General features: G+C 36.8%; 1 protein-coding gene across 1 annotated transcript; it reads left to right on the forward strand.

Annotated features, from left to right (window-relative positions):
* Nucleotides 1–2,294: 2,294 nt before the first annotated feature.
* On the forward strand, nt 2,295–13,179 carry TNFSF18 (TNF superfamily member 18). The gene is made up of 3 exons (XM_017529981.2): nt 2,295–2,498; nt 9,223–9,256; nt 11,460–13,179. Exons 1-3 carry the CDS (start codon nt 2,343–2,345, stop codon nt 11,804–11,806), a joined length of 537 nt encoding a protein of 178 aa, XP_017385470.2. The 5' UTR covers nt 2,295–2,342; the 3' UTR covers nt 11,807–13,179.
* The last annotated feature ends 345 nt before the right edge of the window (nt 13,180–13,524 follow it).

Here is a 13,524-nt window from a genome sequence, read left to right on the forward strand (position 1 = left end):
TCATAAACATGAAGTTTGAGTTTGGTGCTCGTTTACCTCTTGTGAAATCTTGAGATATAACATGCGATCCTGAGCTTCACCAAAATCATGCCAACTATGACTCATTGCTCTAGAATTTCAGAAAGTCTTCCCTACTATTACCTGTCTTAACTTGAAGTTTCCTTATTTCTAAATCCTATTTCATGAAAAGAGGCCCTAGAATATAGTGTTTTGAGATAAGTACGTCATCTTTCTTAAGATACTGTCATAAGGTTAAAATAATTAATAAGGACATCCCAGAGCCTAACCGTGGTTAAGGGTAGGAGGAGGAACTGGATTTTATTTAGAAGAGTTTCTCATGTGAATAAATGTTTACCTAAGAGAGTAAGCCAGGGAAGTTCCCTCAAAATTCTGGAGAGGAGACAGGAAAAGAAGCAGATCAGAAAAACAAGAAGGACATAGTTTAACTTCCAATTTGAAGTTCTGTGCTTGTTATATGAATTCCAGACTTGATGCAAGTGCAAAGGTTATAGGATCGAGGCATGAGTCTTCTTCTAGAGCAGAGGCTGGCACTGCCCAGTTCCTACCTGCTCTGTGGCCTTAGGCATTTTATTTAAGTTCACATAACATGAGTAAGAGTAAGAGTAAGTTTATTATTCATCCCTGCATTGCAGCACCTAGTAGAGAGCCACAAAAACATTTGTTGTGTTGAAAAATCGTTTTTGTGTGGCTGGTCTCTTAAGAAATAGTTTATTGATTAAGGTAAAGTAGGGCCCAAATTAAAATTTTGACAGTTCAGAGAGAAATATTGCTACTAATATTGCAAATAGTATAGTATGAAGACAAAATGGTTGGATTACAAAGCAGTGTCTGTGGGCCTGAGTTTCCAATCCATCACGAGCCAGCCATTAGTGGTTTGAGACATTACTCACACTCTGTTGTCCTTAGTTTCCTTTTTTCGTAAATAAGGATGTTAAATCTCTGGACATTTTCTAATTTATAAATCTTCAATTCTCTCTTAATTGAAAAATAGGTTTTCCAAAATACTTTCATTCTACTTCCTTTTGTTTAAGTGAACTTTAGGTGAATTATATCTTATGGGAAAGATAAATAATGCTCATTCTTTTCTAGGATTTAATAATTGAATTAACCTTCACTACATCTCTAAAGAGGGTAGAGAAGAGGCAATCTAACATTTATGGAACACATAAACTTTTCACGTGTATTTTGTTCTCCACGAAACCATTATAAAGTGAAATTTTTCTCCATTTTAAGGAAACTGAAGATCAGAGAACCCAAGTAACATACCTAAGGCCACAGAGCCAGTAGGAACTGGGCAGTGCCAGCCTCTACTCTTAATGTCTGTCTGATTTAATAGACCATGTTCTTTCTAGCATGCAATGCTGGCATTCTATAAAAAAGGCAAGTAATCCACTTTACCAGATAGGGAAGCTGAGGTCCATAGAACCAGGAATCTTCCTCAATTTTGTAGTAAATTCATATTTTGGTCCCAGGAAGAAAACCTGAGTTTTTGTTTGTTTGTTTGTTTGTTTTTGGAATAGCATATAAGCTCAGGCTGAAGGCAGGATACAGGAAAATATTCTTTTGTAAAATAGCTTTTTATGTCAGAATTAGATTATCAGAGTTTTAAAATGGTGAAATATAAAATTGAGCTTGTTGTATTTACAAATTTTTATTTTTCTGGAGAATATCTGAATGAACACATTCCATATACTAGAAATTGATAAAACATTTCTGTGAATATAGATTTTTTCAGTTTTTTTGAGGTATAATTGACAAATAAAAATTGTACATATTTAAGATATACAAAATGATGATGTGATTGAAACTCTATTTTTTTTTCCAAACTATGGATCTTAGCCTCTTCAACTTCCTAGCATTCTGCCTCTCATGTACATGATATCTGGAGTATGATAGGGCTTAATCTCAAACTTTATTTCTTCTTATAAAAAGTAATTTGCTTATCTAGAAATAATTTGGAATACTTTCTTAGATGGGCATATACTACTTTATTCTCCCAAGGTTCCTTTACGCATGCACTGTACTACCTTTTGATTTAGGAAAGATTTTTTTTTTTCCTCTCTGAACTTCCCTTGCACTTTTTTTTTATGTTCTGAGTTTGTGTTGGCTTACAGCCTTCCGTTCCTTTTGTTGTATTTGACCTGGTGCCAAATGAGAGTCAGCACTTAGGTTATAAAGTATCGTTTTCTAAAACAGTGACAGAAGGAAAACTCCGCCTTCCACACCCACGACCAATTACCATAGTTCTACATAACATGACCTTGCATCGTTCATCTACCACTTGTGAATTTTTGTTTTCTACAGCTCTCATTTCTCCAAAAATGTGTTTGAGCCACTTGGAAAATATGCCTTTAAGCCATTCAAGAACTCAAGGAGCTCAGAGATTATCCTGGAAGCTGTGGCTCTTTTGCTCAGTAGTTGTGTTGCTATTTCTTTGTTCCTTCAGTTGGCTTATCTTTATTTTTCTCCAACTAGAGGTAAGGAGGCAACTGTACCTAAGGTTGCTATTTACTATAATCCTCTATTTATTTGTTTTTCTAGTTATTATCATTGTCACTCAGTATTGTTAGCAATAGTTGGAAGGGAGAGATGTGTATAAGTAATGTAAATATAATTCTGGTATTGTCATGACATGGCTTTTGAGGTTTATCTAAAGGTTTTGAGAACACAGATCTCTAAATGTTAGTTGCAGAACTCAGAATTGGTTAAGTCAATGGACAGGTGCCTGTGGAGTATTTTCTCCCTCCCTCTGCTATAACTCTTGGTGGAATAAAAAAGGTATAAAATATGATGAATGCCAAGAAATGGAGTGCAAGCTATAGTCTTATTTGTGGAAAAGACATGAAAAACAGGTTTAAGTAAATGACAGGTGGCTTGTGCATCTTTGAGGAGGAAAGTAGCACTGAGCTAGGGGTAAGGAGATCTGAATTCTGGTTCTAGGTCTCCTAATGCTCAGCTGCATTCATTTGAGAAAGCCATTTTCTCTCTCTAATTTTCAACTTCTTTATCTAAAAAAATTGTGGTAGGGGAATGGATTTATTATGTTGTTTCTTTTAGATGTAAAATGCAGTGATCAAGAATTTATTTGAGGGAAGTACGAAGAATAAATGCCTAAGACATTCAAAAGCAGGGAAAAATGACTTTAGGTTGAGCTGATCAGGGAAGACTTCATGGTGGAAGGAGAAAGAAAATGTGTATTTGGGAAGCCCCTGATGCTTGCCAGGAATTTCCCATTGAGATGCAGGCCAAGTTGTGGGCCTAGAGAATGGGATGGTACACTGGATATGGAGATAAAATTGGTTCTTTACTAAAAAATATTCCTCACAGTTGACTACATAACATTGACCAAAAAGCAAATAAGAAATGCTTTATTTATTTAAGGATTTAGCCTATTTCTTGTTAAATTTGAAGATTCTGAGTTTTGTGGATAATTAAGTGGTTTATGTCCATCTGAGAAACGGTTGAAATGTGACTGCAGAAACATTTTTCTTAAGGGAACTGGCCAGCGAAGATTTCAAAGATAGAGTTCTACCACCTAAGATATTTAAAAGGAATTGAGAAAAGATGAAGGAGGAAGCAGTCCCCTATCGATATTAATTTAGAGTAGGTATAGCTTTGGCCAGTTTTTCCACAGTAGCCCATTAATTTGTATTCTATAACTGTATACAAGGCTTATGTGCAACAGAGGCATTTCTGATTACCACCCTGCTCTCTCAAGAAATGTATCAAGCAGAAGTGTGAACTTTCTGGATCAGTGAAGTTTGAGCAGAAAGAAAAGAACTGTCAGAAATTCTTAGTGTCTAAATTTCTGAAGAAGAGGAAGGGTGAGAGAATAGCAATAACTTAAATTTGGAAGTGCTTCTTTCTTCTAAAAACTATAAGATTAATTAGCCAGATAACCCTGAAGATCACTGAATATAGGCATCATCAGTACCCACATATGACTCAGGAATGCATGCACAGAAGAGGAGGAAAATGCCTTTCCCAAAGGCAGCCAGTGGTTGGCTGCCTTTCTGGCATTATCAGACTTTCTCTTTCCGTTTGCATGCAGTGGTTCTTGCAAAGGGAAAGAGAAAGCCTAATAATGCCAGAATCATCTAGGACACCTCTCTTCAGAATCAAACTGGATTAGTCCCATGGGTTGAGCTCTGATTCTGGCTTCTGTCTCCTAGAGAACATCCAATTTCTCAATGAAAGATTCTCCCTCTAAAAATAACCCAGAGTTTGTTTCAAATTTAGGGAAGTACAAAAGGTTTTTAGAATATTGTTCTGACAGGACACTTGTAGGATTTATTTCTATGGGAAAAGCCACTGGCCTGGCCAACCACGCATGATATTAGCTCCTGCATTTCATTTTCCACTTACCATCACTTCCCTTTTCCTATTGACCACAAACAAGTATCTCTGGAAAAGAGGTCTGAGTGGCTGGCAGATACTGAGTCATTATGATGTGGCCACTTCCACATTTTCACAACACCCATGAACCTTGAAGTTTTATTTTGGTCTCCACTCTAGTTTTTATATACAAAGTCCCACTTTTGAGATTGTCTGGATAATACTTTATAAAGTGTACACTTAAAAAAAAGTGTTAGACGGGAAGCTTGGCTCCTTCGGTCATTGTTTTTCTTCTTTTCCTCTCTTCTTTCAGAAGATATTTAACTGAAAGGATAGCTGTGAGTCCAAGGAGTTTGGTCAATCCCTCAGTGAAAAATAACTTCACAGAAGTTATCTCTACGAAACCAAATATTCAGCAAGTCTCCCGCTTCAATACAATGAAGGAAGGAGAAGTTGTACTTAAAAGCAGAGCAGATTTTATTTTCAATGATGATTTGATTAGGGATGGTTTGGGATAGAATGATTGTTTTGGCCATTTTGAGCCCAACTATGTAAATCTAGCCTTAAATCAAGATGAGGTTACAAAAGAAACTGATCCTTCTAAGCAAAAATAACTAAGCCATATGTACCTTTATAATTGGGTATTTACTACTTCCAAACATCAGCAGAATTATAAATAGAAACTTCCCCCACAGAGTGGTAGGGGTGAGTGCTCTGAATCAGACAGGTTGGGTGTGGATCTCATTCTTGCCTTTCCTTGGCTGCATGACCTTGGGCTAGTTACTTAATCTCTCTCATCCTCATTTCATCATCTGCTAAATAAGCAAGCTAATTTTTACAGAGTTGTGGTAAGGATTAATGAGACAGTAGAGTATCTGACATATGGTAAGTTCCCAGTAGACGGTTGTGATTAATACTTGCCCCATTACTATTAATGAGAATATAATGCGCAAAAATTTAACAAGATCATTTAACAATATGATTCTTTGTCTATTTATATCACTCTCTCAGTCAAAGACTATATTTCACAGCCAAATGGATAATTTCACAATTAGATGAATTTTCACCGGTGGCAATAATTAGAGAGTATGACAGTGATGGTCTCTTTGGCCCTCTATAGGCATGAATCAGCCTGCTGTATAGCATCCGGAATTTATGGCTCTGGCAAGTAGTTTGGTCTTAGGTTGTCTATGGCCTTAAGTTTCTCTGAACACGTCTCATACATGCTACTAGATGGTGCAGATACAACCTGTGGCATGTATTTAGTGCTCATTCATATTTAGATTGTTACCAAATTGCTTTAGGTGTATAATCATGTCTTTCTAGAAAGATTATAAACTTGTTGAGGTAACAATAAAAAATTACATTTGTTTCTCCTGCTTATAATGCTGTAGGATATTGGGAATACAGATGCCTAAATTTTAGTTCAATTCTTCACTACAATCACCATCATCACCCAAACAGCTAATATTTATTGAACAGGTCCAGGCAGGAGATCTGGGCAAACCCCTTCTCAAGAATGACCTCATTTAAACCCAACAACTTCAACAGGCTAGGTGCTATTATTTCTCCCATTTTATAGATGAGGAAATTGCGGTTAAGGGAGTCTCTGTCATGTCCGTATCATAGGTTGAACTAAATTAAATTTCAACATCTCTTCTAGGAAACACCAAAATGAGGATGAAATAATTGCAAGAGGCAGGCGCAGTGGCTCATGCTTGTAATCCCAGCACTTTGGGAGGCTGAGGCGGCTGGATTGCTTGAGCCCAAGAGTTTGAGACCAGCCTGGGCAACATGGCAAAACCCTGTCTCTACAAAAGAATACAAAGAATCAGCTGGGCATGGTGGCATGTACCTGTAGTCCCAGCGACTCAGGGGGCTGATGTGGGAGAATCTCTTGAGTCCAGGGGGATAAGGCTGCAGTCAGCTGAGAGCGCACCACTGCACTCCAGCCTGGGCAGCAGAATGAGACCCTGTCTCAAAAAAAAAAAAAATGAAAAAAAAAAAAAAAAAGTAAGAACAAAAACAAGTGTAGGGAATCAAAAAATGTATTTCCTAGAATAGTAGTTTTCAGACTTTTTGAATATGCCTCCCTCTTAATAATGTATTTTCAGTATAATTCCCAATATTATATGCTAAATATTATACTATATAGAAATACCAACAATATGTGCACTAAAGAGATACATAAAATATATATTTATAAGGATGGGCCAAATGATACGTTTAATGTAGCTCTCACAATGCAAAACCATTTTACTTTCACCAAAATGTTATATTTTCTATAATATATTAATATATGATATAAAATAATTTGATAAATGCATTTATTTTAGTTTTTAATCTTAGCTTAACACTTTGTGACATAGGAATTTGAAGTTTGTAATGTCGATTTATCTTGTTTCATGATTTTGATTATCATGACTGAAAAATTACCCTACAAACAAATGTAGATAAAAATGGGAGAACACATCTTTGCATACATGTCATAGCACTCAGTTTTCAATCCATCATTCAATGATGGATGCCCCTCTTTCCTTCCTTACACAACTAAATTCCAAGGTCCACAGCTTTAACACCTCCCTCGTATAAATTCACTCACTTGCTTCTCTCTGTTTTCTAACGGCAAAATTGTATTCTAACGGCAAAAGCTCAACTATGGAAAACCTCCAATGCTGATTAAATCCAACTGCTCTGTGTCTTTCACTGTTGAATATATCTGAAGAAAAACATAAAACTTGTTGAAAGCTCTTATTTTGAATTCACAGCCACTGTCTTCAAGGGGATTTGCATGTTGCTTTGGAAACAACCCACATTTCCCAGTCCATTCCCTCCTCTCTACTAGATAATTTCACACCTTTAGCTTCTCTTCAAACATCTAATAGCTTCCCCATTCCTACTCTCCACTGATAGCTTTGCCTCCACATTTCAAGAAAAAATAGAAGCAGAGAGGAAAGAAGTTCCAATGAGTACCACTCATCTGCATTTGTGTCCAGAAATACTGTTATTCTCTCTTGTCACTATGGATACATTGTCCATGTACCTATCTATGAACTAAATCTTATCCTCTCTTACCTGCTCAGGGACGTTGGCCCAACTGTTCTCTCTTTGCTCTTACATGTTATGCATCATCCATTTTACAGGAACATTTCCACTAAATGGCAATAGACAAACATGTTGTCATTTCTCTCATATTAAAACACAACAACAAAAACCTCTTTGACCTCTTATCCTCATCCAAACTCCACTCATTTTTTTCTGCTTTCCCTACAGCAAAATTCCTCCAACTTCTCTTTTCCCATTTACCCTTAAATTTATTCTAACTAAGCTTCTGCCCTCTTCACATCACAGAATCTCCTTCTGTCAAGAACTCCAGTGACTACCATGCTGCACAATCTATCAGCTAATTTCCTGTCCTCTTCTTACTTGATCTATCAACAGCATTTGACACCAGTTGATCACTCGTCCTCCATGAAATACTTTCTTTTCTTGGCTTCCAAACATCACACTCTCCTAGTTTCAGACCCACCTTCTTCTTTCTATTCTCCCTTGCTGGTTCTTTCTCATTTTCTGACCTCTAAACATCATGATGTCCCAGTATTCCTCTCCATCTACACCCACTGACTTGATGGTCTCATACAATCTCACGCCTAAAGCATAGTCTATGAGCATAAGCCTCCAAAATTTACATCACCAGAGCCCCTTAAATTTCAGCCTGCTGTGTCCAACTGCCTGCTTGACACCCTTGCCTGGATTTATAATAAGCATCACAAACTTAACATATCCAAAACCAGACTCAGGATTGTTCCCCTCCCCATTTATTCCTCCTAAATCTTATCCATTTTAGTGAATAACAACTTTATCTTTACTATTACTCAGGCCTAAAATATTGGAGTCATCTTTGTCTCTTCTCATTTCCTACCCCATATCCATGTTGGGAACTTCTGTTGCCTCTATTTTCCAACCACGTATCACCATCCCCACTGTTAGCCCCTTGGTCAGAGGTACCATGCTCTCTTGCCTATATGAATGACTGTAAAAATCTCTTACCTAGTCTCACTACATTTGCCCTTGCATCTGTTTAATTTTTTCCGAGCATAGCAGCCAAAGAAATCCTATAAAAGGAAACTGTGCCACATCTTTAAGTTCAAAAAGTCCTTTAAGCACTTTGCCATTAAAAACTTTGGGTGATATAAAAAATGTTTATGGTTATGCCCTAATATACTACAGAGTATTTTTGAGCATTTAGCATTTAACTACTTCTATTTGTAAAACTAACCACACATTGACGGCATCTGGTAGCATGTGAACTGCTGTGCATTGCAATAGTCTGAAACTTGGAACTATTTCTCAGGGTATCTCAGATAGTGTATATGACATGTAGTTATCTGAATATTATACAAGGGTGGCTTCATTAATCTGAGTGGTAAATATTTTTAGGGCTTAATTTATTAAATAAAAATAAACATAAATAGAAGCTTTATTATTTTTATTTCACATGCCAATAGATCACCTTGTACTGTCACTGGGGTGTGGAAATTGCTGTTTTGTTGAAAAACTTTTAGAATTCAAGAAAGGGGAGGTCCAAGATAAAATAGTTGTCCTGTAGGTATAGATCAGGTAATGGAATGAGATCTTGACCTTTGCCTAAAAAACCCCAAAGGGAAGCTAGGTAATAAAAGGTAAAGGATGGAGCTAGTCAACTCTACAGGGAGGCTGAGATGACCAAGACATAATGGAGGGAGGGATTTTTTTTATGGCTATAGAACAGTAGTTTGCTTCAGGAATCCAAAGCTCTAAATAAATCAATCAAAAAAGTTGGTGACACTGTCATCATCCTAATCAATTCCTCTTTTCTTTCCCCAGCAGACTGCTAAAGAGCCCTGTATGGCTAAGTTTGGTGAGTAACCTATCTTGCACGTCTCTGTTTTGCTTTTCTTAGCTTTTGATGCAAGAAGGCAGGTCCAGTACTCTCAAGAAAACCTGTATTTTCTTTTATTCGTTTTTCAGCTACTATATAGAATTACTAATCATGTACTGGGTAGTTGCCCAAGAACTGAGGCTTCCAGAGGTGAACCAGGCAAAATAAGCCCATGCTCTGAAAAATCTCATACTGAAGGCTGCCTCTCTGGGCAGGAATGCACTTCTCTCTTACTGGCCTATGAATCTGAGATCCAGGACTCTAACTTTAATTCTGTGTTTTAATAATCACAACAAGTTTCAGATTTCTACAACCTTTCCTTAAAGTCTTTCTCACATTTCACATATAGCTAATGTCCAGTGGAGTATGTGAGAGAGTGCAATTGTTGCTTCTAAACGTTGGGAGAGTGGCCACTTCCTCTACTCCCTTCTCTTCTAAGCTTAGTTTCTGAGTCATTTTCCTTTGTAGTCACCTGATATTTGCTTAGAAAACACACTACAGTTTGCAGGTACACTGAGCTTTAGAATATTTATTAGAATACCTGCAAAATGTCAAATAAATACATATTTTAAAGTTGTTTATAGGTTTCAGGCCAAACACACATTTTCAGTTGAGAGCAGACCATTTCTAGAGTTAACTCTGCAACCTCTGTGTTCCTATATCATTTAAACCAGTAGGTTTCCTTGGCTTGTGGGAATTAGACAATTTCCTTTTGCTTGTCTCTTCCTTTGTGTTTTGTTTTGTTTTGCCAGTAAGTGGAATCCACGGTATGTGCAAAATTCTGCCTTAATGTGGTAAAAGTTGAGAAACTCAAGTGATGGTAAGGTGGTCTTCAAGTGACCCCTCTTTCACAGAATCAAATAGGAAAACCAGTGACACTTCTTCCTGGTGACCTGCCTATTGCATGTCAAGGAGGAAGAAATTTACAGGGGTCTGAGCTCATTAGCAATACAGGGTGACTTTGTTGTTCTGGTCATCTCTCTTTCATTCTCCTCCAGAATCTACGTTTAGTCTTACACCAGTCATTTATACGAATGAGAACTGAAGAATGTTACCTCTTCCAGGGTGTTTTCTCATCAAGCTTTCTTTTTAATTACGGGACAAAGGCTTTGTACCTTACAACAAAAATTATGGAGAACTGTGCAACAGATAAGCATTCTGGGTGGTAAAAACACCTCTTGGGGCCGTGAGATCACACTGCTGTGCAAAACCAAGTAATGTTAGGTAAACATTTAAATTTCATATGTGCTAATGAAAATGAATGATTAGGTATTTACCTTTTCTTTATCCTTTGGGAACTGTCCCCAGTATTGCACTAGGGATCCCTAAACAGTCAACTTACTTCTACTTGTAAACTCATAAATTTACCATTAGCTATTTTTGGGGGGTTTAAATAATGAATCTAAGTAGGTCTTAAATGATATATACCTACAAACTGAGGAGAAGAGCCACAATTTAGACACAAATCACCTAATCCAGGAACACGGAAGTATTGCTCAAGCAATAAATATTTATGGAACACCTACCAGGTACCAGGGACTTTTTCAGGTGCTGAAAATACAGGAATGAACAAAATAGAGATATATTTGTCCTCAAAAATTTTACATTCAAGGTGACACAACATAGATAACAAACAAACAATTTAATTATAATACCCCAGCCACTGACACCCTTTATGAAGACAACTCAAGCAAGATAAAAGAAGAGAGAGTTAGGAGAACACTATTTAATATAGCTTGATTAAGGAAGGCCTCCCTGATAAAGTGATAAGCAACCAGTGGCGTTTACACAGAAAATGGATGAAAGGCATGGACTCCAACCCTGCTTGTCAAAATTTTGGTTTGTGATTCCTCTCTTTCTCCGTTTGTCTTTTCTTCTCCTTTCTTTTTCCCGCAAATATTAATTTACAAGAGGTGCTGAGTCACTTAACTCATTTTTCTATTCCAAATTCTTTTCCTTAGAGTGCTCCAAGTGAGAAATACCCTTTGGCTTTGAAATTTCTCTAAAACAAGGAGTAGATAGGTACTTAAAATATGAAAATTTTCTTGAAGAGAACTAGTATAGATCAGGTAAAGAAATAATATGTATGTGGTAAAGAATTAACTACAATCTGGAAAAGAATGAAATATTGAAATAACTTTATGCATTCATCTTTTTTTCTTCCCTTGTATATTTCTTATAGGACCATTACCCTCAAAATGGCAAATGGCACCTTCTGAACCTCCTTGCGTGAATAAGGTGTCTGATTGGAAGCTGGAGATACTTCAGAATGGCTTATATTTAATTTATGGCCAAGTGGCTCCCAATGCAAACTACAATGATGTAGCTCCTTTTGAGGTGCGGCTGTATAAAAACAAAGACATGATACAAAATCTAACAAACAAATCTAACATCCAAAATGTAGGAGGGACTTATGAGTTGCATATTGGGGATACCATAAACTTGATATTCAACTCGGAGCATCAGGTTCTAAAAAATAATACATACTGGGGTATCATTTTACTAGCAAATCCCCAATTCATTTCCTAGAGACTTGATTTGATCTCATTCTCTTCAGCACATGCAGAGGTGCCAGTGGGTGGACTGGAGGGAGAAGATTTTCAATTTCTAGAGTTTGTCTGTCTACAAAAATCAACACAAACAGAACTCCTCTGGATGTGAATTTTCATCTACGATGCTTATTCGAAAAAGTCTCAGAGGAAGAGCCAAAGACTTTTGATTGGATCTACAGAGATACTTTATTAATCCATGATAAAATGAATATGGATGACAGAGGACAGGTGCTTTTCAAAGAATCTTTGTCTAATTCTCAAATTCATGAGTGGAAAAATAGAGTTCTATTCCCATGGAAGCTTTACTTGGTATGCAAAAAGGATCTGGGGCCGTAGCCTGGCTTTGTTCTCATATTCTTGGGCTGTTCTAATTCATTCTTCTCATACTCCCATCTTCTGACACCTTCCCAATAAAAAGTAGACTGATAGGATGGCCACAGATATGCCTACCATACCCTACTTTAGATGTGATGTTAGAAGATAAAGAACACTCTGAGAACTATTGGAATAGAGGTACAAGTGACATAAAATGGAATGTATGTTATCTGGAAATTTCTCTTGGTTTTGTCTTACTCAGGATGCAGCGTGCTTTAAAAGGCCTTGTCAAAGGAGCCATTCTGAACCTTCATGTAGGGCTCTGTGAGAACTTACTGTTTGAGTGTGTGTCTAAACACTGCTAATGGTAAAGAAAGTGTAACCATTAGTAATCATTAGATTTAACCCTAGAAATGGTATTATCATTACTACATTATGTCATGTAATGATTTAGTATTTTTCGCCAGATTTCCATAGTTTGCAAAGTGATTTCGTATATCAGGCAGCAATTCTATGAAGTTAATTAGGCAGGCATTTAGCGGAAAATTTTAGCAATGAGAATATGGTTGCATAGCATAGCCAACTTGCCTCAACCCATAGGACAAGTGACTACGAGAGGCAATGGGTTTTCCACTACATCGCACTGTCTCAGCTTTAGAATTGTTGTTTCTGCTATCATAAGAGTCTAAAATTTAGTAGTCACCTTAGCCCAAGGTGAGCAGAGTGAAGCTACAACAGATCTTTCCTTTACCAGCAAATTTTTTTTTTTTTTTCTGCCTGGATCAGGGAGACCCCGGGTGCTACTCAGGCCTTACCCCAACCAAATCCCCTTCTTCACTTTGCAGAGCCCATCTTAGTGAAATGTGCTAACTTCTAAAAATAATAAATAGCACTTAATTCAAAATGTTTGGACTCTTAAATTAGCTACACGCAGGTTCTTGTTGAAAGGTATATAACTTTACATTGTAAAGAAATTTAAAATATTTATGGGTATTTGTGAAAAGCTGCATTATGTTAAATAATATATGTAAAGCTATTTAAATTTTTTTTTGTATTTTATGTAACAAAAATTGCAAAGGAGCATGCTAAGCCTAAGGCTAAGTTGTTTTTAAAAAACATCTGCTGAGTAACTACAGGGACAAAGACTTGGAGAGCTTGTTTCTGTTGCATTTGCATATCTTCTCAGGAAATTAAAGTGTGTCATACATATATTCATGTATACACATGTATAAAATCTTGGTGTTCTTGATTTTTGTTGTGTTATAAGCAATGTGTGCTGGAGTGGGCTGGCACTAGTTCATAAGTACCTACTATTAAATTTTCAGGAATTTTGCACTCTGATTATTAATTATCACCACTCTTGAAATTGGCTATGTAGGA

Source organism: Cebus imitator, unplaced genomic scaffold, assembly GCF_001604975.1.
Source record: "Cebus imitator isolate Cc_AM_T3 unplaced genomic scaffold, Cebus_imitator-1.0 Scaffold62, whole genome shotgun sequence".
NCBI classification, from domain to species: domain Eukaryota; kingdom Metazoa; phylum Chordata; class Mammalia; order Primates; family Cebidae; genus Cebus; species Cebus imitator.